Consider the following 26,318-nt stretch of genomic DNA (forward strand, 5'->3'; position numbering starts at 1 on the left):
GTAAATATTAATACAGTATATGATTGTATTACTGTAAATGTAAATTACTGGCATCCAAATTACAGCAACCTTTTTACAGTGAAATCTAAAATACATTATAATATTGGCAGATTCCTTGTTACATCTGAAACGGTTTTATGCGTTTTAATGCGTTTGCTCTCTAAAAGTGTAACTATGAATAGATGAGTATTAAAATAACTGTCGATACAGTTATTCATGACATCACGATCCACATCAAGGCATAATTAATGCATTCAAGTACTTTTATAATGAATTATACATAAAGTACACAAAGTAAAGTGTTTTTAATGGGTTTAGTTTTATTGAACTCTAATAACCGGTGATGGCTAAACACAGTGTGTGTGCTTTCTCCTCCGCTGATGGAGAGTGTTGTGTTAATCCTCCACACACACACACACACACATCTCGCCCCCCCGCTGGCCTAATCTCTCATAACCATTACAACAGGCAGGAATTAGCATGCGGTGATTACAGCGAGTGTTACTGTAACTCGAGCGCTGGAGGAAGGCTTTGTGCCGAATGTAAATGTGTTCTGGACTGCAGCATTCACACACTCCACTTATGAGATGTTAAACATGCATTCATTATACACTACCGTTCACTGAGGCTTTTTTTTATATATATAATTACATACTTTTATTCAGCAAGGACGCATTAAATTGATCAAAAATTACATTATAATAAGATTTCTATTTCAAATAAATGCTGTTCTTTTGAACTCTCCATCAATTAATCATCAGTTTCTACAAAAACATCAAGACAACTGTTCTCAGCATTGATTAATCACATTATCACATAATTTAATGAAGAATCAAATCAAATTACACTTTACTATACACAGGTGAAACTCGAAATATTAGAATATCGTGCAAGAGTTCATCTATTTCAGTAATTCAACTTAAAAGGTGCAACTAATATATTATATAAACTCATTACATGCAAAGTGAGATATTTCAAGCCTTTATTTGTCATAATTTTGACGATTATGGATTACAGATATGAAAACACCAAATTCAAAATTAGAATATTGTGAACATTTTTTCATATCTGTAATCCATAATCAACATTATAACAAATAAAGGCTTGAAATATCTCACTTTGCATGTAATGAGTCTATATAATATATTAGTTTCACCTTTTAAGCTGAATTACTGAAATAAATGAACTTTTGCACCATATTCTCATTTTTTGAGTTTTTTTTTTTAAATTACAAAAAAAAAAAAATCCCTATTTTTTTCACGCAAATAAATGCAGCCTTGGTGAGCAAAAGAGACTTTGTTCAAAAACATTGTCAACTTTCGAACACTAGTGTGCATTATACATTTATATATATATATATATACATATATATATATATACATACACACACAGTACATATATATGAGTGCATTTGCAATGCTTCCAGCTCAAGTCCTGCATAACTCTATAATCAGCGGATGAGTTTGTTGAGATGGCATAAGGCGGTGGAGGTTTCATTAATATCACACCATCTAACATCCAACCATCCGAAGGACAATCATCAGAAGATGAGAGAAAGAGTGACGATAGAAACGACAGAGGAAGTGACATCAGATTATTGACGCGCTCCTGCGTTTCAACATGTCTCCTATTGTTCGGCTTCTCGGCCGCATCATAGTTAGCTTAACAAAATCAATACATATCTGCAAACATTACACAAGACATTGATCCCGCGTCGCTTTCAGGACTCGGGCCATCTGAGATTCACAAATGAATGTGTGTGTGTATCTAAAACGACTGACTGGATTTAGACGGTCTATATCATGGGATGTGTGTGTGGCTCGACCAGTTACACACACCATTGTGTGTATTTTAACTGCGGGATTTCCAACAGATCTATCGATAAACCGACTACACTCTTAGAAGAAAAGGTTCTATACAGAATCTTAAAAGGTTCTATCAGCGCTACGTATTTGGAACCCCTAAAATACACTCTTAAAAAAGGGTTCCTCTGGGTTCTATATAGAAGCCTGGGGTTCCATACTTGGCCAATAGAACCTTTTACCAAAAACAAATGGTTCTATATATAGTTCCATATATGAAGCGGGGGATGGAACCATTTCTGGTTCTAAATAGAACCATTTCTTCTAAGAGTGGGAACGACGAACACAAACATCAATGATGCCAAAATAGGCCTTTTGTTTATCAGTGTGTGTGTGTGTGTGTGTGTGTGTGTGTGTCTCCAGATGACCTCGGCAGAAACATGATCTTTTACAGAAAAACACTATAATGCATTCACTAACATTAACAGGGTTTGTGGAGGCTTTTTCAAGAACGAAAATGTAAGGAATAAATTGAAGGGAACTATATGTTCTCTAAATGTAAATATCTAGGTGAGTTTTATTAGCCGCACTTTAGAGTTTGATATCTTTAATTCATTTGGCAAAAAGAGAATCGCTCTTCTCTCAAGCTCTAGAAAATATGAACAAGTTTTCTTGAAGTGATGCTTTTCTCCTCAGTGTTTTAAACGTCTACAGATTCTCAAATCAACATGCATTTACTGGAGATCCAGAACCACATCAAATATCAAGTCTCGTTTGATGAAATGAAGTGAGTTTATGATTTAATTATCCGTCAATGGACTTCATAACTCACGGACGGATGTGTGTGTTCTTGTTTTAAGCTTAAACTGAAACTCAAGAGTACATGAGTCTTGATTTAAAGAGGTTTAGATGTCTGTATTGGAAAACAGGACACAAATACAGAGGAAGATATCTATTTTTTATATGCATTTAATGCCACGATTTTACGACTTTCTGCTCTGATTTAAGACCTTTTTATTTGTGTTGGTGATAATTAAGACTTTTAAGAGCCACAGAATCCCTGATTAAGTAAGAATGATCAATACATTTGTTACAGTATTTATGTTAGTCCATTAAATAATGCATTTTAATATTGCACAGGTAAATACACAACATGGACTAAGATTAATAAATGCACTTTTAAATGACACTTTATTTGAAGGTGTGTGTTATGAATATCAGTCTGTAAAAAAATATTGTTGGTTTAATTAAAAAAATGAAGTAACCTGGTTGCCTTAAAATTTTAAGTTGATCGAACTGGAAAAAGTGAGTTGATACAATGAAGGAGATTGAAAATAATAAGTTATCTGAATTAAATAAATTATTTAAGTTGATTTGACAAAAGAAAAAATGTTATGATAACAAATCTTGGAAATATTTTTTTTTTTTGTATTTCCTTCGAGTTATTTCATGTCAAACAAGAAAGATATGCAAAATCATAATCCAAATTATATTTTTTTTATGTCTTTTATCAGCAGTTTCTCAGATGTCCAAATGTATTTTGTACAAATATTTCAAATATAAAAGGAAATCCAAGGCACTTTTCTTTAGAAAATGATGCATTATATATAGGAATTAATCCAGTAAAGGGTCAGTGTTGTCAAATGTTTCATTGTTGGCTCACATTAACTAATTTAGTTAACACATTTCAACAGACGGAAGCTTATTGTAAAGAGTTTCCTTAGTTTTTATACTTGAAAAAGGCATGTTGAATCTGTTGCTCAGGCTCTGGATGTGGACGGCTCGGTCACTGGCGAGTGGAAACAGGTTTTAGTCGAGACTATATTTAGCAGAACCTGTATTCCCTGACGCCCTCTGATGCCATTGATGGTCACATGACTTCAGCCGTTCCCCCTCCCCCGTCTGAATGTGCACACACACACACACGCACACACCCCTCCACCACTGAGTCTTCCCGCATGCCGGAGTAAAACATGCATGAAAAAACTGAGCAACAGAGACCAGAGAAGAGGAAGAGGAGAGAGAGGGATGAGTGAAGAATGAGAGAGAGAGAGAGAGAGAGAGAGAGAGAGAGAGAGAGAGAGAGAGAGAGAGGGGGGAACAATAACAGGGAAGATGGGCGGCAGGAGAATAGGATTAAGAGAAAGAGGAGGAGGAGTCATGTACAGTGTCCTTTCAGCTCCCCCCACCCACACACACACACACACAATAGTGTTTTCACATACCACCCTTGAGCATATTCACCCTCCAGCACAATACTGTGGCATTTTCCAATCGAGTTACATTGAGATTCACTCAGGAAGCCCCAGTGCTGAGGAAGCGCTGCCCAGGAGCCTCGAGACCTCTCGTTATCAGAGTCACTGGTTACAGAGAGTCACAGAACTAGAGCCAGACCAGTGCTAGACCAATGCAAGACCAGTGCTAGACCAATGCAAGACCAGTGCTAGAGCCAGACCAGTTCTAGAGCCAGACCAGTGCTAGACCGATGCTAGAGGCAGACCAGTCCTAGACAAATGCCAGACCAGTGCTAGAGCCAGACCAGTGCTAGACCAATGCTAGACCAATGCAAGACCAGTGCTAGAGCCAGACCGGTGCCAGAGCCAGACCGGTGCTAGAGCCAGACCAGACCTAGACCAATGCTAGAGCCAGACCAGTGCTAGAGCTAGAGCAGTGCTAGACCAATGCTAGACCAGTGCTAGAGCCAGACCAGACCTAGAGCCAGACTGGTGCAAGAGCCAGACCAGTGCTGGAGCCAGACCAGTGCTAAAGCTAGACCAGTGCTAAAGCTAGACCAGTGCTAGAGCCAGACCAGTGCTAGACCAATGCAAGACCAGTGCTAGAGAAAGACCAGTGCTAGACCAATGCTAGACCAGTGCTAGAGCCAGACCAGTGCTAGAGCCAGACCAGTGCTAGAGCTAGACCGGTGCTAGAGCCAGACCAGACCTAGACCAATGCTAGAGCCAGACCAGTGCTAGAGCTAGAGCAGTGCTAGACCAATGCTAGACCAGTGCTAGAGCCAGACCAGACCTAGAGCCAGACTGGTGCAAGAGCCAGACCAGTGCTAGAGCCAGACCAGTGCTAGACCAATGCAAGACCAGTGCTAGAGAAAGACCAGTGCTAGACCAATGCTAGACCAGTGCTAGAGCCAGACCAGTGCTAGAGCCAGACCAGTGCTAGAGCTAGACCAGTGCTAGAGCCAGACCAGTGCTAGACCAATGCTAGACCAGTGCAAGAGCCAGACCTGTGCTAGACCAATGTTAGAGCCAGACCAGTGCTAGAGCCAGACCAGTGCTAGAGCCAGACCAGTGCTAGACTAATGCTAGAGCCAGACCAGTGCTAGAGCTAGACCAGTGCTAGAGCCAGACCAGACCTAGAGCCAGACCGGTGCTAGAGCCAGACCAGACCTAGACCAATGCTAGAGCCAGACCAGTGCTAGAGCTAGAGCAGTGCTAGACCAATGCTAGACCAGTGCTAGAGCCAGACCAGACCTAGAGCCAGACTGGTGCAAGAGCCAGACCAGTGCTGGAGCCAGACCAGTGCTAAAGCTAGACCAGTGCTAGAGCCAGACCAGTGCTAGACCAATGCAAGACCAGTGCTAGAGCCAGACCAGACCTAGAGCCAGACCGGTGCTAGAGCCAGACCAGACCTAGACCAATGCTAGAGCCAGACCGGTGCTAGAGCTAGAGCAGTGCTAGACCAATGCTAGACCAGTGCTAGAGCCAGACCAGACCTAGAGCCAGACTGGTGCAAGAGCCAGACCAGTGCTGGAGCCAGACCAGTGCTAAAGCTAGACCAGTGCTAGAGCCAGACCAGTGCTAGACCAATGCAAGACCAGTGCTAGAGCCAGACCAGTGCTAGAGCAATGCAAGACCAGTGCTAGAGAAAGACCAGTGCTAGAGAAAGACCAGTGCTAGAGCAATGCAAGACCAGTGCTAGAGAAAGACCAGTGCTAGAGCAATGCAAGACCAGTGCTAGAGCCAGACCAGTGCTAGACCAATGCAAGACCAGTGCTAGAGAAAGACCAGTGCTAGAGCAATGCTAGACCAGTGCTAGAGCCAGACCAGTGCTAGAGCCAGACCAGTGCTAGAGCTAGACCGGTGCTAGAGCCAGACCAGTGCTAGACCAATGCTAGACCAGTGCTAGAGCCAGACCAGTGCTAGAGCCAGACCAGTGCTAGAGCCAGACCAGTGCTAGACCAATGCAAGACCAGTGCTAGAGCCAGACCAGTGCTAGAGCCAGACCAGTGCTAGAGCTAGACCAGTGCTAGAGCCAGACCAGTGCTAGAGCCAGACCAGTGCTAGAGCCAGACCAGTGCTAGACCAATGCAAGACCAGTGCTAGAGCCAGACCAGTGCTAGAGCCAGACCAGTGCTAGAGCCAGACCAGTGCTAGAGCCAGACCAGTGCTAGACCAATGCTAGACCAGTGCTAGAGCCAGACCTGTGCTAGACCAATGCTAGAGCCAGACCAGTGCTAGAGCTAGACCAGACCTAGAGCCAGACCAGTGCTAGACCAATGTTAGAGCCAGACCAGTGCTAGAGCCAGACCAGACCTAGAGCCAGACCAGTGCTAGACCAATGCTAGACCAGTGCTAAAGCCAGACCAGTGCACGACCAGTGCTAGAGCCAGACCAGTGCTAGAGCCAGACCAGACCTAGAGCCAGACCAGTGCTAGACCAATGCTAGACCAGTGCTAGAGCCAGACCTGTGCTAGACCAATGTTAGAGCCAGACCAGTGCTAGAGCCAGACCAGTGCTAGAGCCAGACCAGTGCTAGACTAATGCCAGAACAGACCTAGAGCCAGACCAGACCTAGAGCCAGACCAGTGCTAGGCCAATGCTAGACCAGTGCTAGAGCCAGACCAGTGCTAGACCAATGCTAGAGCCAGACAGAAATGTGAGTATATTTTTATTATTATTTTTAAATGATTATTAATGTTGATTACCCTCACAATCCTGCTATTGGAGCAAACACTAACTGTTGCAAGTGATAATCGTCCTAAAATGGCCTGGCTGATCTATTTATCATTAATAACCTCCCATCTCTATGTCTACATATCAAAGTCTGTATACATTTAGATTATAAATTTACATCCCTTTTAACTAAACCGATCAAATTAGGCTGAAACACTAATGTCACATAAAAGCAAAACCATGAGATACGAAGCAGCAGAGACCTCCTATTTCCTATCATGTATCCCTTCACAAAACACATCTTTACCAGAAAGCAGACTATATAAAGCATGCGAGGCGTGTACTTCCAACTGAGCTGTTTCTAAAAACATGAACTAGTAGAAATATGCCGAGAATCTGAAGCCAAGCTCAAAGCTTTCATGGCATCGGCTCCTGAGATGAGCCGTTCGCACCTTCAGCGCATTCTCACACCAGCTTTTGAGAAGGGGAATTGGAGGGATCAAATATGACCTAAAACTAACACTCGGCAGACAGAAAGCTAATATCACATTAACTCATTAGCCAGAGCGTCTGCGCTTCACACTCTTGTGTTTTTGTGGTGTGATCGCCGCCATTTTAAGAGGACGAACGCTTGGAGATATTGATTTTAAAATACTACTTTTGTTACGGAGTTGCGTTCGGTGTCAAGGTCCAAGGCCACCCGATGACCGCTTTAAAACACAATGTGTTGATCTTTAATGCAGTGTGTGTGTGTGTGTGCATATCATTACAGCACAAACTGAGATACAATTATGTGGGTAAGCTGATAAAATGTAGAGTTCTGAGGGGTGAATTTCGGGCTACAGTGATAAACCCACGCGGGGGTTGTGTGTGTGTGTGTGTGTGTCGGGGGTTTGAGCCTCGCTGACCCCCGCTCTCGTCGCATGAAGACAGCTGCCTTCTCAACACAGAAAACCTTTTCCAGATGGGCCACAGCCCGCATACCACACACACTATCACCATAAACCTACTGAACACACACAAGAAAACACACTTTTACAGCCACAGATTTGGCAGATGCATCCAATGCAATTTGCTTTGAATCAGCCAAAAATAAAACCATCTTTCATTACGGAAACCTCGTGTAAAGTGAAAACAATCAGGAATCGACAATACGCACACACACACTGTGTTTACTAGAGGTCAACTGAATAACCCACGTTTACAGTATTACAAACAAAACCCTTCCTCTCGAGATAACACTACACGGACTGCCATCATTCAAGTCTATTTTCTGTGAATAACTACAAACCAGTGTGTAGATGATTGCGATACACGAGATGCTGCATCTACTCATCTGATTTGACGAGGTAAAATATCCCACAGGACCGTGAAAGAAGAAGGTCACAGTCGTCGTTGTGTTCTCCTTACCTTCCCACGAATCCATCTCATGTCTCTCCTGTCATCCATTCACACACGTATCCTCCTCAGGAACAGCGTACAGGCCTCATGACTCTCTTCTTCCCCTCTCTCTGCTCTTCTCTGACTGATCCGCCTCTCAGCCCTGCTGGTCAGTTTCGGCCCGGTCACATGACCACGAGTTCAGGCCCCCGGGGTCACGGTGTGGCAATGCGAGGGGGGGGGGGTTATCTGAGTGGAACTGATAGCCCTGTTTTACCCTCCCGCTGAACAATGCAAGCCTCCCTCCCTCTCGCTCTACCTTTCTCTCCACGGCTTCCCTCAGTCAGCAGAAGTGCAGGAGCGGTCAAAGGCTGCAAACCTGAACGCAAGCGCGATTCGATTGAGCTGTTCTGCTGTCCGGCTTCGGTTGCAAATACACACAGTTGTTTATATTCAGGAATACACAGACACACAGATTCAGCTGTAGTGCACAAAGCAACGCAGTCATTATTGGTTCGTTAAAAAATACTATGGAAATTATGTTCTGTTTTGTTTAATTGTACATGTAAACACACGTTTTCTGATTTAATTATTCATTTTCATGATCTTGCGGTACTATTTATACCCTTTCACATAGAAATAATACTAAATGCATTATCCTAATAAAACAGGTCTATTGCATAGTCTATTGCATATTTTTACATTAAAATAATCAAAAGAAATCTGAATAATTAAAACACTTTAGAATGAAAAATAAGAAATAATGAAAAATAAAAATTATGCTAAAAATAAAATACAGTGAATTAAAACCATTTAGAATAAAATGAAGTGCAGTAACAGTCGGACGGACAGTGGCACAGTGCTCATTCAGTAAATGCACAGCTAATCAGATGTGTTTTGAGTCATACGTTTTTAGATATTTCTCGCTCTCAAATATTTCTTTCTCTACTTAAATATCATGAAACTTTGTTGTACTTCATTGGCAATAACTATGATCATCATCAAACATCAGATGTTGTTGTTTTTTTTTTTTGCAAGAGTCAGTGTGGATCTTCTTAAAACGCTCACAAGTAACCCGAGCTGAGGTCTGTTTTCATTTTACAATCTTCATTGATATTGTCGAAGGACGCTTTGAGGATTATCTGTGCAGCCGAAACCAGCAGAAGATCAGCCCAAACCAGTTCAAGCCCGTATGACGACATTAGCCCCTGTGCTAACGCTAGTGCCGCCCCTCCCCGAGCCACACATAAGAGGCTTTTCACATTGAAATGCAACAGGAGAGCCAGGAGGGGGTTTGGGAGGAGAACAGGGGCTGTGCTGGACTTTGTCATGTAGAAGTGAGGAGGAGCGGGTGTAGTCGTGGATGAAGTCGGAGGAGGTTCAAGTTTCTGCTGCAGCTGTTGCTGAGTTTGACCCTAAGGCTCCTGCTGAAACACATAAGCTAAACGCATTTAATTATCTTCTGAGAGCTGCCGACACTGGGGAATCACAATGGCACGGGCCTGCCTTTTGTTTCTCAATGCCTGCTCATCTCCAAACAGCTCTCAATGATATAAGTTACACCCGGACATTAAATATTGACTCGGGGCCTGGCCTCAAACAAGCAAACGCCGGGTTTAGAGGCCTTGACTGTCGTTTTATCTGGAAAGATATTCTCGGTGCTTATACACCTTTTACCAGACCGAGTAAGTGAATAAATATATGGCAGTTACTATAATATCAAACAGAAGCCAAACTAAAGAAAACTGACACAACCAAACACAAAACAAAACAGAAACAAATAAAACAAAAACAAAATCACAAAGCAAAACAAAAAATAAACAAAACATTAAACTAAACACAAGACACACTAAAACAAAACAACCAATCAAAACCCACAAAACAAATGACCAATAAACAGGTTAAAGCACAAAACGCAACACTAAATACAAAACAAAATATACTAAAACAAAATTTAAATCACAAAACAAACACAAAACAAAATAACTGACTAAACAAAACAGAAACAAACAAAACAAAAACAAATACCACAAATCATAAAGCAAAACAAAAAAAACTACAAAAAATAAACAAAACAACAAACAAAACATTAAACTATACACAAAACACACTAAAACAAAACAACCAATCAAAACCCACAAAACAAATGACAAATAAACAGGTCAAAGCACAAAACGCAACACTAAATACAAATTACAAAACAAAATATACTAAAACAAAATTTGAATCACAAAACAAAAGCAACAAAGAAAAAAACAACAGAAAAAACAACAGAAACAACCAAAACAAAAACAAATACCACAAAAAACAAAACAAAATCACAAAGAACAAAAAACAAAACAACAAACAAAACATTAAACTAAACACAAAAAACACTAAAACAAAACAACCAATCAAAACCCACAACAAATTACCAATAAACAGGTTAAAGCACAAAACGCAAAAACAAAATATACTAAAACAAAATTCATGTCACAAAACAAAAATGTTTAACACGGACTAAACAAAACAGACGAAAAAGAAAAAGAAAAAACTCGAAACAGAAACAAAAACCACAAAAAAACTACAAAACAGAAAAATAACAAACAACACATTAAACTAAACACAAAACACACTAAAACAAAAACAAAACAACCAATCAAAACCCACAATACAAATGACCAATAAACAGGTTAAAACACAAAACACTAAACAAAATATACTAAAAAAATTTAAATGACCAAACAAAAGCAACCAAGCAAAAACTAAACAAAACAACACACAAAATCAAAATAACATAAACAAAACACCACAAGCTAATACAAAACACTAAACTAAACAATTAAAAACAAAACAATAAACAAAATAAAACTATAGAAACATAACACACACACACACACAACAATGATTCAGACACTGTTTGAAGAAGATCCTGTGATTTATTATGATTAATAACTACTGTATTTTTGCAGAAGCTGTGACTGCCATTGTAAAATTCGTGTAAAGAAAGGAACAATTTGGCGAAGCGAAGCATTCTGCTGTTGGCCTTGATAACACAAACATGTCTGGTGTGAAGGAAAGAATAAAACAAGGGATATTACAGCAGAACAAATGCTCTCGCTCCACACACACAGTGTCGTTTCCCAGATTACCATGCGCTAAAGCTTCTCCACCATATGCTCTCACACACAACCTGACCGAAAACACAAAACCTGGCTTCATCCACTGCTCACCACAACACAGTTTTGCTGAAGTCCACACACAACAATAGCGGGAGCAGAGTAATGAGGAGGAACAGCATTAGGGGAACCACACTGAGATTCAGGATCTGCCACAGCTTTACCCAGCATGAGGCCAGATCGAATTAATGCCTCGCATCTGAATCGAGACGCACTTCCAACATAAACCAGATTAACTACAGGAGCTTATCAATACTACAATGACCCCGAAAAACTCTTTCCAACGCTCCCATTAAACGTTATTTCACAATTCTCTCTGAATGTGTTACAGACTTGCTCATTTGAATGTTCCATTCCATTGTATCATTCTATCAATCTTTAAACTTTATGGGAACGTTACATTTGAATGTTCTCGGAAAGTTCCGAAGCGTTTAAAAACCGTTAGACGAACATTCTAAGTAATGTTGATGTGCTAACGGTTTGAGAACACTATTAAAAAAGATAACAGATAACATTGAACAAACGCTGGAAGAATGTTCACTTACACTTTATTTAAGGTGTTACAGTGTAATTATACATTTAAGTACCGAGTAATATTAATTAACTTCATTACATACTACTTACACTCTAAAAAATGTTGGGTTGTATCAACCCAAATTTGGGTCAAATACGGACAAACCCAAATGTTGGGTTAAAAATGTCATTAAAAAATTAAGATGAAAGTGAAAAAGTTGGGTTAAAATTTTAAATGTCATTTTTAACCCAATATTTGTTCATAACCCAATGGTTTGTCCATATTTGACGCAAATTTGGGTTGAAACAACCCAGCATTTTTAAGAGTGGAATTATGTAACGATTTAAAACCACAAATCATAACACAAAGTACAAAACAAAAAAACAACACAGAAAAACAACATAAACAAAACATATAACGCAACGAAATAATACAAAATACAAAACTAAACAACAAATCAACTTAACAAAACAAAACACAAAAACTAACAAACAAAACGCAACACAAACTAATACAAAACGACAAAATTTCAAATCACAAAACCAAAAAGAGATGAAACAAAACAATTAAAACAAAACTCAAAACACACACATCTCAACTAAATAAAGAAACAAAATAACACAAACAAAACACACATTACAAAACAAAAGCCACAAAAACTAAATAAAACAAACAAAGTGTGTTATTCTCGAGTGTGTGTTCATAACGTTGCATCAAGGCGAGTTTTTCTGGTTCCCTGAAGGATATCCTGATCACACACACACACACACACACACACACACAACGCAAAACCTGAACATCTCATCACGGGCTCTGCCATGCAATCCGCCCGCGTTTATAACAGCAGAACCAATCAGAGCAGAGCGTTGTGTGTTGAACATCGCGACCTCGACGCGTCCTGACAGGCGTATTCCCCGCGCGACGCAGATTACCGCCACAAAAGCCTTTTCCTCCTCAAAACACGCTTACAATGTGTGTTTAAAGAGAGACGGGTTACGTTACTCTCCTGAGCTCAAATCTAATTAGACCGGCTAGAGTAATTAATCTTATTAAAATATTAACCTTGTGAGACTGCAGATAGTGAACAAGGGAATGGATTAATGCAACACACACCAGCTTCACGCTGAACAGATCCTCTGTGTGGGTTTGACCTTGGCTTGTCATTTTTAATAGGTAATCAAACTTGATGAACAGGAGATTAGCCAATGGGAAGAGCCCATGTCACCCTTGACCTTGCCGTATCCCGAGTGACCTTCTGCTAAACACGCGCAGGATGAATGGCATAATCAGCTGCTTTGACCCTGAGGTCAAAGTTCACGGAAGTATGTTGCGTTTCAGGGCTCCACACACACACACACTATGCATGAGGATTTCTGCATATCTGGGTATTTATGCCATTTAAAAGCATGAAAATGCATAAATCATAAATGTGCATAAAGCCTCGAGTGAACAACACTAACAAAATCTATTTAAAATACATTCATTTCATACTATAAACAAATCCATTAACATATTACTGACTTACTGATATAATATTATAATTCAACTTTATTGTGTCTCATTCTTAAGCCTGAATGTGTTTTAATATCACTATTATTAATAAGGATGATATGATCTCTGTTTAATATCAAGTCTTTAAATGCAAGATATTTACAGTGAACTTGCAACAGTTTCACTTGAACACAATCATATACTTCAGCACTATTTCTGGATTATTAAAGCACATTTAGTGCAAGATTAGTTTAGTTTAGCAGAGTTTAAATCTGTATCTGTAATATGTAAATGTATTTATGCTTAGTGAAAATAATTGTACTTTTTAGTTGATTTATTTTTGACTAGGGGCTCATTGATAAAGACATCGTTAAAGTGGCAGTATTTAGTAGAAGGCTGTGTTTAATTGCTCAAGTATACAGAAAAAAAAATGTAATATTGTGAAACACTTTAAATACCCGTTTTTTATTTTAAGATGATGCTCAGTTATGATTATTATCACTGTTGAAATCAGTTGCGCTGCTTCATATTTGTGTGGAAACTCAGTCTTTGATAAGTAGAAAGTGCAAAAACAGCATTTATTTGAAAAAGAATTGTACCAATTTCAATTTATGATATCTTTACTAAATAAAGTAAAGCTAAATCAATAATACTAACTTCGTTTTTTCTTTTCTTAATCAAACTCAAACTGACACACAATTTATATTTTTTTATTAAAAGGTTTTAAATGTTTTTTTTTTGTTTTACTTTTTAAACAAATAGTTTTCAACTGATTCTTTTGTAAAACTTCACAAAAATAATTCACAATTTAAAATAAAATCCTCATTTACGTCACCCGTCGACATTTAAACGTTTAAATCATGACATTTAAACGATCTTCGATATTTAAGTATATATATATATATATATATATATATATTAGGGCTGTTACGATTAATTACGATTAATCGCATCCAAAATAAAAGTTTGTGTTCACATAATATACGGGGGTGCACTGTGTATAATTATTTTATATATATATACAGTGATGTGAATAAGTTTGGACACCCATGCTAAAGTTGCCTAAAAAAAAAGGGAATAAAAAAATCTTTTGGATATTGATCTTAATGCATTAATTAGAAAAATGAGGAAAACTCCAACCTTTAAAGACACACATTTTCTTTGTGAATAAATAATGTATCATAAATAAATAAATGTTTTTCCTTAAAATACAGGGTGCATAAGTCAGGGCACCCCTATGTTAAATTCCCATAGAGTCAGGCAGATTTTTATTTTTAAAAGCCAGTTATTTCATGGATCCAGGATAATATGCATCCTGATAAAGTTCCCTTGGCCTTTGGGATTAAAATATCCCCACATCATCACACACCATTCACCACACCTAGAGATTGGCATGGTTTTACTTCAGTTAGCCTAATAGCTGGTTTGATTTGCATTGAAAGATGATCTTATGGAAAGTACCCCATGCCAATCTCTCGGTGTGGTGGAAGGTGTGTGATGATGAGGGGATATTTTAATCCCAAAGGCCAAGGGAACTTTATCAGGATGCATATTATCCTGGATCCATGAAATAACTGGCTTTTAAAAATAAAAATCTGCCTGACTCTATGGGAATTTCACATAGGGGTGCCCTGACTTATGCACCCTGTATTTTAAGGAAAAACATTTATTTATTTATGATCCATTATTCATTCACAAAGAAAATTGGTGTCCTTAAAGGTTGGAGTTTTCCTCATTTTTCTAATTAATGCATTAAGATCAATATCCAAAAGATGATTTTTTTATTCCTCTTTTTAGGCAACTTTAGCATGGGTGTCCAAACACATCACTGTAAATACACACACATGCTTGTATATATTTAAGAATTATTTTCATGTATATAGATTTAGATATAATTTGTGTTATATATAAATATAAATATTTTACATATAAATAATATTTTTTCTTAAATATACATGCATTTGTGTGTATTTTACCAAATAATTATACACAGTGCAGAGTGCACTCACATATATCATGTAAACACAAACTTTCATTTTGCGATTAATCGCAATTAATCGTTTGACAGCCCTAATATATATATATATATATATATATATATACACAGTATATATATATATATATATACTCATATATATATATATTTATATATATATATATATATATATACGGTATATATATAACATTTTTGAAATTGTAAATAACTCAAATATTGTGTCAATGTTATCTGCTATTTCTTTGTAATTAATTGTAACTGTGGGAATGAATGAACACAGAATTTCTTCAGTGTTTGTGCTGTGATATCATGTCTATATATCAAATGCCAATATTTACTGTACAAATGCTTTTCTGACTTCATATTTTTGTTTTGTTTCCAGTCCAAATATCTAAAAATACTTAAATCAAGATGCATTTACTAGAGGAGTAAAATGGGGTAAGAACAATTATTATTTCAAACGAAAACAGGATTATTTCTAATTTTGTTTTTTTTTTTAAAGCAAAAACTCATTTGGTCATTTTGGCGAAAAAACAATATATATAATATCTTACTCCTCCAGTAAATGCATCTTGATTAAAGAATATTTGGATGTTTGCAGTGTGTCTGCTGTACAACAAACCTGAACACAATATTTAGCTGAAACGCACCAGAGCGTCAGTGTTAACTGTTGACTTTAAACACAAGTCACATGACAAATATTGACAAACAATCTCAGAATGACTAAATATTGACAGATTCATCAGATCAGTTACTGACAGATGAGGAGATTGATATATTGCGTGTCATTTCCTGTTTCTGTTCCCCTCTTGCTCTCCATTTCCTGTCCTCTCTTCAACACCGCCGTCAAGAGCCGAAGGGAAAGAAACAACCCGGCTAACCCGCAGTTACACACACACACACACACACACACACACACATATATATATATGAAGAGTTCAGATGCAAAAGCCTCTAAATGCCATTTGAAATTTTCTTCTTTAATGATGATTTTTATCAAACTTTTATATTTAAGTTCAGTAATTTCACTTAAATAACAAGTTTGATAAAAATCATCATTAAAGAAGAAAATTTCAAATGGCATTTAGAGGCTTTTGCATCTGAACTCTTCATATATATATATATATATATGTATTTATATGTATGGGAAGAGTAGTAATAGTAACGTCATGTCATGAAGATTTTTGGTTAAAATATGTAAATTGAAGTAAATAAACAGTATATTTAATAAAACACTTATATTTAATTGTATACAGGATATTAAGTACATATTGCAGTGTGAATTGTTTAAAAATCCCCTCCGCTGTGTTGTTAATGCACTTAAACACAGACGTGGAGTGACGGTACATGTGCAATTCGGCCAGATTTATCTCAACAGTTTTGACAAAGAACTATATCTCTAAATCATTTCTTTTGAGAACAAAACAAAATCCTGTCGTGAACTTTAGTTTGAGCCACAATATACATCTCATATAGAAATATCAACATAAATCAGAAAAAAACAACAGCATTACACAATGTTTTGTTGCATCTAAAAAGGTTTTCTTACTGCGGTTCCTCGAACTCTGACGCTTCATCATTCTCTCACTGAAAACTCCACATTGATCCCCACTTAAAAATACACTCAAACAAACTACTTTGTTTTCACAGAGTTCACTACTGGCACAGCTTACCCCACATCGACACTTGATTTGACCGTTAAAAAAAAAGCACTGCACAAGTTCGCTTTTCTAAATATTTTGAATTATGTTTTTCTAATTTAACAATATAATATTCAGAATTTTATTCATTTTTCAATCTAAATTTAACATTCAAAGGAGTCTAATATAATATAGAATGATTTAGTTTTCAGCCCTTGTTACACAATTATATGTAGTTGCTAAATAAGCAATAACGATAATAAATTATAGTAACGCTATATTTTACAGTCTCCTTGTTACATGTGTTACATTATCATAGTAATAACAGCATATTATGCATAATTACATGCAACTAATCCTCAACCAAACCCTAACCCTATAGTAAGTGCATGTATTGCTTAATATTACTCCGCACTCTAATTGTTGTTAACGTTCATTAAATAAATAATAATAATAATAAAGTCAGCAATGTGTGTGTTGGTCCAGCAGAGGGCAGCAGTGAACTACACACACTGGGTTCTGCTGTGTGTGTGTGTGTGTGTGTGAGTAATGTGTCTCACTGTACCTGCGGGTCAGGCGCGGGACGTCCCGTTAAATCAGGTGTTAATGAATCAGGTGATTGGCCTCGGGGAACTTTGAAAACTCATTCACCCGAACCGTGACTCGCGTTAGCATGATGATCAGAACGCAGTGTGTGGTTAATGTCCAGTAGTGTGAGCTGTGTTTAGGGAATGTGTGTGTGTGTGTGTTCACCTCTCCACCCTGAGCACAGAAACAGCCCCGGGACACGCTCATATAAATCACCTGTACGACACTGTCATTCATACACACACACTGAGAGAGAGAGAGAGAGAGAGAGAGAGATAAAATGATAATGAGAAAAGAACATTATAATTGTGTGTTTGAGACGTGGCTTTAATGATCAGACTCTCAAAATGATATAAAACTTTGGATGTAAATTGATCAGCCAATATCGGTTATCGGCTTTCAGATATTAAGAATTATCGGTAGACATTTTTCTTTAAAACTTCTCGTTTTAGACGTCCTACAACGGGTCAGAGGTCACCTGTCAATTGATTTATTCTAGTTATTTAAATGGACTATCTCTTTGAATCATGTTTTCATTTATTTCAATCAATTTATTGTACTCTAATGTATTACTTTATTTTGATTTATTTAGATAAATGTATATATTTAAATGTTTTTCCCCCCAAAATTTATTCAGATGAAGCTTATTTCTATTACTTATTTATTTATTTTACACTGCTTTTCTCTACATTTTCCACGGACCCCCTAGCTCCCCCTTGAGGCCCCTGGACCCCAGTCCGAAAATGATTTATTTTATTAGTATTCGTGTTAAATGATGAAACGTCACTGAATGTTGACGTTAAAGGAGCTTCTCCTTAACAGATGTTGGTGAATTCGGTTTAGATGCTTTCTTCAAAATTGGTTTTCCTTTAGATCAGATTGGTCAGTCCAGTCCCTCAAACACAAACTCAAAGCATGCCACGGTCTGAGAAAGCTAGCTAAGTGTAAGTGTGAGCAATGTGCTCTGATTGGTCGGCTGGAGCAGTGTGCTCTGATGAGGGCGGGTAAATACTGACAGGATTTTCATTTTTGGGTGAACTAACCCTTTAAGCATGGCAACTTCATGAGTTCATATTAACCCTCAGGTGCTCTTCGGTCATTTCTGAACCAAAAATTTTCTGCTTTGAAATTTTAAAAATCACAGCTTCATCGGAATGTTACGAAACTCGGTGACTTTTAATGGCATTGGGTATGTGAACACACAAAAAATTGAGGTCATGATCCGAGCAGGCTAAGTGGTCGTAAAAAAAATAGTCAAACTTGTGGTCTTTGGTCAAAAATGACCGACCCATAGGAAATGAATGGGAAATTGACAAAAACTCAAAAACTTTGAGAATTTGTGTGTGTATAATCTACAAATCGGCCACGATGCAGAAAAAAAGTGCTCAGCATTGAAGGGGTGACACTCTAAAACATCAAGAGTGCAAAACAGACATACCCACCCCTACGCACACACACACACACACACACACTTTTATACACAAAAACACTAATAAATTGTGATTAAAGAAATCTGTTTTGAATTTTTAAAAATCACAGCTTCTTCAGAAAATTACGAAACTTAGTGACTTTTATGGCATTATGTATGTGAACACACAAAAAAATTGAGGTCATGATCCGAGCATGCTAAGTGGTCTTAAAAAAAATAGTCACACTTGTGGTCTTTGGTCAAAAATGACCGACTCATAGGAAATGAATGGGAAATTGACCAAAAAAAAAACTCTGAATTTTTGTACGTGCAATCTACAAGTCGGCCACAATTCAAAAAAAAAGTACACTGCAGGATAGGGGTGACGCTCTACAACATCTAGAGTGCAAAACAGACAAACCCACCAACACACACACACATACAAACACACTTTTATACACATACACACCAATAAATTTTGATTACAAAAAGTATGTTTTGAATATTTAAAAATCACAGCTTCATCGCAATGTTACGAAACTTCGTGACTTTTATGGCCTTATGTATGTGAACACACAAAAAAATTGAGGTCATGATCTGAGCATGCTAAGTGGTCTTAAAAAAATAGTCACACTTGTGGTCTTTGGTCAAAAATGACCCCCATAGGAAATGAATGGGAAATTGTAAAAAAAAAAAAAAAAAAAAAATGGGAAACATTTTTTGAATTTTTGTTTGTCAAATTTTTTTTTATAAGAAATAGTTTTTGAGATTGTTTTAACTATATATATTCAAATCTACCACCACCACCAACAACAACAACAAAATGTGTTCATAAACCTCTGGGGAATTCACATGCCTCTCCATAGAGAGCTGTACATGCCATCTAGTGGTTACACCATGATTCTACGCTTTTTCTCTATACTGTAACCAGATGGTGCTAATTTTCTTCAAAACAAATTGTTTTTCTGAAGGCCTAGACTCTATATTAAACTAAAATACTGCATTCATATTTTTTTGGAAAAAAAATAATATATATATAGAAAAATATATATATTTTTCCATGGCAAAAATAAACCATAAATATTGCATAAATATTAATAGATTCAATTAAATTGTCTCAAAATACTAAATTAAAAAGAATAAATATTATAGAACAAAAATAAATTGCATTGGTTTTACTGGGATGGAGAAAGTTTCATGGTTAGGTGTCCGGTCAATTTTGACCGGGAAGATAACAAGTGTGACTCCGAAACGAAGAGCACCTGAGGGTTAACTGAGAGACTATTTATACAAACATAGGACTTTTATTATAAAGTGATTAGGAGTTAACCATCTAAAAATGTCATGTGGTGTAACCATTAAATGTAATAACATATGTTCCTTATATTATTAACTCATATTAGTATGGAGTCAAAGCACATGATATCGTGCTGCCAAAACTAACCTTGCCTTCTCATACAGATATTTGAACACGTCATGATGCGGGTCAGCAGGGCGTCTCTATCATTTCAGAACAGAAGCATATGAATTATATTATTTATAAACTACATTAATAGCTTTGTATTACTTAGCACTATTATTAACATTAATATGCTTTTATTTCATATTAAAAAAACTGAACGTTCAGAAAAGAGTCTCATCGGCGTGACTGAGGTGTGTGCGTGGCGCGGTGTCCTGATCGGAAGCTGTCGTTAGTGTCATGAATGAATGGTAATGAGAGTGTGAGATCTGCAGGTGTTGCTCTTTCGTTCACAGGAGTGTGTGAAGCTGCCAAGACTGCAGGATTCTGGGATGCGTCTCAACGACTCGGATTCGGACTGACAGCCAGCGTCTGACTCAACACTGTAAAACTACTTTAACATAACATGATAAATGTGGTTATGACTGATGAATAATTAAACAGGCAAATCAAATATTTATTAAGCTTCTCTGTCACTAATAGTAGTTAGTGGATCATCTTCACCCTATTAAGTGTTGAATAAAGGACAGATTACTTCTGGCGTGATAACCACGGGAAAATCTGCACTTGTATGGATATTAGAGAATGTTGAATTCAGCGAACGATTTATTTTATTGTGATTATCCCATGCATTTATTATGCATATTTGGTTTAAGATGATACAGTTCAGGAGTAGTTTACCCCCCAAAAATTACTTATTCACTCTCATATCTTCCAAAACCTGCATCACTCTCCTCCTTCATGGAACTCAAAAGGAGAAATTCTGCAGAATGTCCAAGCTGCTCTTTTCCATCCATACAGTGAAAGTGAATGGGGACCATGGGGCTGTGAACGCAGTGTTTCATTCTACAGAACGTGCACTTGTAGTTAGGGATGAACGATATATCGGCCACCATATCGGTGTATATTAAAGCCGATAAATAATATTTCCTTCAGCTGAGACACTTTGGATGAACACTGTTCTACATGATGGTGTTGAATTGCTCGACTTATAACTGAAATCACTTTAAAAAAAATTTAACAAATTAAAAATTACATAAAAACGTAGTTTTAGATTTATCGTCCATTATATCGGGTATCAGCTTTGAAATATAAAGAATTATCGGTATCGGCCAAATCATAACTTCAAATCGTAATCTTATACTAGTATATTAATAATATTGGGGAGTATTGACGTAAACCAGAAAGCTGGACCAGGAAGTGCGCCACTGGACCCGATCCAGACCCAAAAGCTGGACCCGGAAATGTGCTACAGTACCCGACCTAGACCCGGTACCAGACCCGGAAATGAGCTATCGGTCCCGTCCCAGACCTGCAAATGTGCTACCGGACCCGAAAGCTGGACCTGCAAATGTGCTACCGGACCCGAAAGCTGGACCTGGAAATGTGCTACCTGGACCCGAAAGCTGGACCTGGAAATGTGCTACCCGGACCCGAAAGCTGGACCTGGAAATGTGCTACCGGACCTGAAAGCTGGACCTGGAAATGTGCTACCGGACCTGAAAGCTGGACCCGGAAATGTGCTACTTGGACCCGAAAGCTGGACCTGGAAATGTGCTACCAGACACGAAAGCTGGACCTGGAAATGTGCTACCCGGACCCGAAAGCTGGACCTGGAAATGTGCTACCGGACCTGAAAGCTGGACCTGGAAATGTGCTACCGGACCCGAAAGCTGGACCTGGAAATGTGCTACCGGACCTGAAAGCTGGACCTGGAAATGTGCTACCGGACCTGAAAGCTGGACCCGGAAATGTGCTACTTGGACCCGAAAGCTGGACCTGGAAATGTGCTACCAGACACGAAAGCTGGACCTGGAAATGTGCTACCCGGACCCGAAAGCTGGACCTGGAAATGTGCTACCGGACCTGAAAGCTGGACCTGGAAATGTGCTACCGGACCCGAAAGCTGGACCTGGAAATGTGCTACCGGACCTGAAAGCTGGACCCGGAAATGTGCTACCGGACCTGAAAGCTGGACCTGGAAATGTGCTACCGGACCTGAAAGCTGGACCCGGAAATGTGCTACTTGGACCCGAAAGCTGGACCTGGAAATGTGCTACCAGACACGAAAGCTGGACCTGGAAATGTGCTACCGGACCTGAAAGCTGGACCCGGAAATGTGCTACCGGACCTGAAAGCTGGACCTGGAAATGTGCTACCCGGACCCGAAAGCTGGACCCGGAAATGTGCTACCCGGACCCGAAAGCTGGACCTGGAAATGTGCTACCGGACCTGAAAGCTGGACCCGGAAATGTGCTACCGGACCTGAAAGCTGGACCTGGAAATGTGCTACCGGACCTGAAAGCTGGACCCGGAAATGTGCTACCGGACCTGAAAGCTGGACCCGGAAATGTGCTACCAGATCCGAAAGCTGGACCTGGAAATGTGCTACCTGGACCCGAAAGCTGGACCTGGAAATGTGCTACCGGACCTGAAAGCTGGACCTGGAAATGTGCTACCAGACCCGAAAGCTGGACCTAGAAATGTGCAACCGGACCCGCAAGCTGGACCTGGAAATGTGCTACCGGACCTGAAAGCTGGACCTAGAAATGTGCTACCGGACCCGCAAGCTGGACCTGGAAATGTGCTACCAGACCCGAAAGCTGGACCTGGAAATGTGCTACCCGGACCCGAAAGCTGGACCTAGAAATGTGCTACCGGACCCGAAAGCTGGACCTGGAAATGTGCTACCGGACCTGAAAGCTGGACCTGGAAATGTGCTACCCGGACCCGAAAGCTGGACCTAGAAATGTGCTACCGGACCCGAAAGCTGGACCTGGAAATGTGCTACCGGACCTGAAAGCTGGACCTGGAAATGTGCTACCCGGACCCGCAAGCTGGACCTGGAAATGTGCTACCGGACCTGAAAGCTGGACCTAGAAATGTGCTACCGGACCCGCAAGCTGGACCTGGAAATGTGCTACCAGACCCAACCCGGACACGAAAGCTGGACCCGGAAATGTGCTACCGGACCCGCAAGCTGGACCTGGAAATGTGCTACCGGACCCGAAAGCTGGACCTGGAAATGTGCTACCGGACCTGAAAGCTGGACCTGGAAATGTGCTACCCGGACCCGCAAGCTGGACCCGGAAATGTGCTACCAGACCCAACCCGGACACGAAAGCTGGACCCGGAAATGTGCTACCGGACCCGCAAGCTGGACCCGGAAATGTGCTACCAGACCCAACCCGGACACGAAAGCTGGACCCGGAAATGTGCTACCGGACCCGCAAGCTGGACCTGGAAATGTGCTACCAGACCCAACCCGGACACGAAAGCTGGACCCGGAAATGTGCTACCGGACCCGAAAGCTGGACCCAGTAATGTGCTACCAGACCCGACCCGGACCCGGAAATGTGCTACCGGACCCGAAAGCTGGACCCGGAAATGTGCTACCGGACCCGAAAGCTGGACCCAGTAATGTGCTACCAGACCCGACCCGGACCCGGAAATGTGCTACCGGACCCGAAAGCTGGACCCGGAAATGTGCTACCGGACTCGAAAGCTGGACCCAGAAATGTGCTACCGGACTCGAAAGCTGGACCCGGAAATGTGCTACCGGACCCGAAAGCTGGACCCGGAAATGTGCTACCGGACCCGCAAGCTGGACCTGGAAATGTGCTACCGGACCCGAAAGCTGGACCTGGAAATGTGCTACCGGACCTGAAAGCTGGACCCGGAAATGTGCTACCGGACCTGAAAGCTGGACCTGGAAATGTGCTACCGGACCCGCAAGCTGGACCTGGAAATGTGCTACCGGACCCGCAAGCTGGACCTGGAAATGTGCTACCGGACCCGAAAGCTGGACCTGGAAATGTGCTACCGGACCTGAAAGCTGGACCCGGAAATGTGCTACCGGACCTGAAAGCTGGACCTGGAAATGTGCTACCGGACCCGCAAGCTGGACCCGGAAATGTGCTACCGGACCCGCAAGCTGGACCTGGAAATGTGCTACCGGACCCGAAAGCTGGACCTGGAAATGTGCTACCGGACCTGAAAGCTGGACCCGGAAATGTGCTACCGGACTCGAAAGCTGGACCCGGAAATGTGCTACCGGACCCGAAAGCTGGACCTGGAAATGTGCTACCGGACCTGAAAGCTGGACCTGGAAATGTGCTACCGGACCCGAAAGCTGGACCTGGAAATGTGCTACCGGACCTGAAAGCTGGACCCGGAAATGTGCTACCGGACCTGAAAGCTGGACCTGGAAATGTGCTACCGGACCTGAAAGCTGGACCCGGAAATGTGCTACTTGGACCCGAAAGCTGGACCTGGAAATGTGCTACCAGACACGAAAGCTGGACCTGGAAATGTGCTACCGGACCTGAAAGCTGGACCCGGAAATGTGCTACTTGGACCCGAAAGCTGGACCTGGAAATGTGCTACCGGACCCGAAAGCTGGACCTGGAAATGTGCTACCGGACCCGCAAGCTGGACCTGGAAATGTGCTACCGGACCCGAAAGCTGGACCTGGAAATGTGCTACCGGACCCGAAAGCTGGACCTAGAAATGTGCTACCGGACCCGCAAGCCGGACCTGGAAATGTGCTACCGGACCCGAAAGCTGGACCTGAAAATGTGCTACCAGACCCGAAAGCTGGACCTAGAAATGTGCTACCGGACCCGCAAGCTGGACCTGGAAATGTGCTACCCGGACCCGAAAGCTGGACCTGGAAATGTGCTACCGGACCCGCAAGCTAGACCTGGAAATGTGCTACCCGGACCCGAAAGCTGGACCTAGAAATGTGCTACCGGACCCGAAAGCTGGACCTGGAAATGTGCTACCGGACCCGAAAGCTGGACCTGGAAATGTGCTACCGGACCCGCAAGCTGGACCTGGAAATGTGCTACCGGACCCAACCCGGACACGAAAGCTGGACCCGGAAATGTGCTACCGGACCCGCAAGCTGGACCTGGAAATGTGCTACCGGACCCGAAAGCTGGACCTAGAAATGTGCTACCGGACCCGCAAGCTGGACCTGGAAATGTGCTACCGGACCCGCAAGCTGGACCTGGAAATGTGCTACCAGACCCAACCCGGACACGAAAGCTGGACCCGGAAATGTGCTACCGGACCCGCAAGCTGGACCTGGAAATGTGCTACCGGACCCGAAAGCTGGACCTGGAAATGTGCTACCGGACCTGAAAGCTGGACCTGGAAATGTGCTACCCGGACCCGAAAGCTGGACCCGGAAATGTGCTACCAGACCCAACCCGGACACGAAAGCTGGACCCGGAAATGTGCTACCGGACCCGCAAGCTGGACCCGGAAATGTGCTACCAGACCCAACCCGGACACGAAAGCTGGACCCGGAAATGTGCTACCGGACCCGCAAGCTGGACCCGGAAATGTGCTACCAGACCCAACCCGGACACGAAAGCTGGACCCGGAAATGTGCTACCGGACCCGCAAGCTGGACCTGGAAATGTGCTACCGGACCCGCAAGCTGGACCCGGAAATGTGCTACCAGACCCAACCCGGACACGAAAGCTGGACCCGGAAATGTGCTACCGGACCCGAAAGCTGGACCCAGTAATGTGCTACCAGACCCGACCCGGACCCGGAAATGTGCTACCGGACCCGAAAGGTGGACCTGGAAATGTGCTACCCAGACCTGACCCGAAAGCTGGACCTGGAAATGTGCTACCGGACTCGAAAGCTGGACCCAGAAATGTGCTACCGGACCCGCAAGCTGGACCTGGAAATGTGCTACCGGACCCGCAAGCTGGACCCGGAAATGTGCTACCAGACCCAACCCGGACACGAAAGCTGGACCCGGAAATGTGCTACCGGACCCGCAAGCTGGACCTGGAAATGTGCTACCGGACCCGCAAGCTGGACCCGGAAATGTGCTACCAGACCCAACCCGGACACGAAAGCTGGACCCGGAAATGTGCTACCGGACCCGAAAGCTGGACCCAGTAATGTGCTACCAGACCCGACCCGGACCCGGAAATGTGCTACCGGACCCG

At 41.2% G+C, this 26,318-nt stretch overlaps 1 protein-coding gene and 1 long non-coding RNA gene across 2 annotated transcripts in view; both read right to left on the reverse strand.

Moving 5' to 3' along the window:
* nr6a1a (nuclear receptor subfamily 6, group A, member 1a) overlaps positions 1 to 8,499 on the reverse strand; it is a 40,127-nt gene extending 31,628 nt beyond the window's left edge. The window contains exon 1 of the mRNA XM_039675028.2: positions 8,123 to 8,499. Within this exon, the coding sequence (XP_039530962.1) occupies positions 8,123 to 8,138 (16 nt within the window). The 5' untranslated portion in view covers positions 8,139 to 8,499. The remainder of the gene's footprint in view (positions 1 to 8,122) is intronic.
* Positions 1 to 26,318, reverse strand: part of LOC148973614 (uncharacterized) — a 543,652-nt gene that overhangs the window by 319,973 nt on the left and 197,361 nt on the right. The window lies entirely within an intron of this gene.

Source organism: Pimephales promelas, chromosome 14 (assembly GCF_988280905.1).
Source record: "Pimephales promelas chromosome 14, fPimPro1.hap1.1, whole genome shotgun sequence".
Taxonomy (NCBI): domain Eukaryota; kingdom Metazoa; phylum Chordata; class Actinopteri; order Cypriniformes; family Leuciscidae; genus Pimephales; species Pimephales promelas.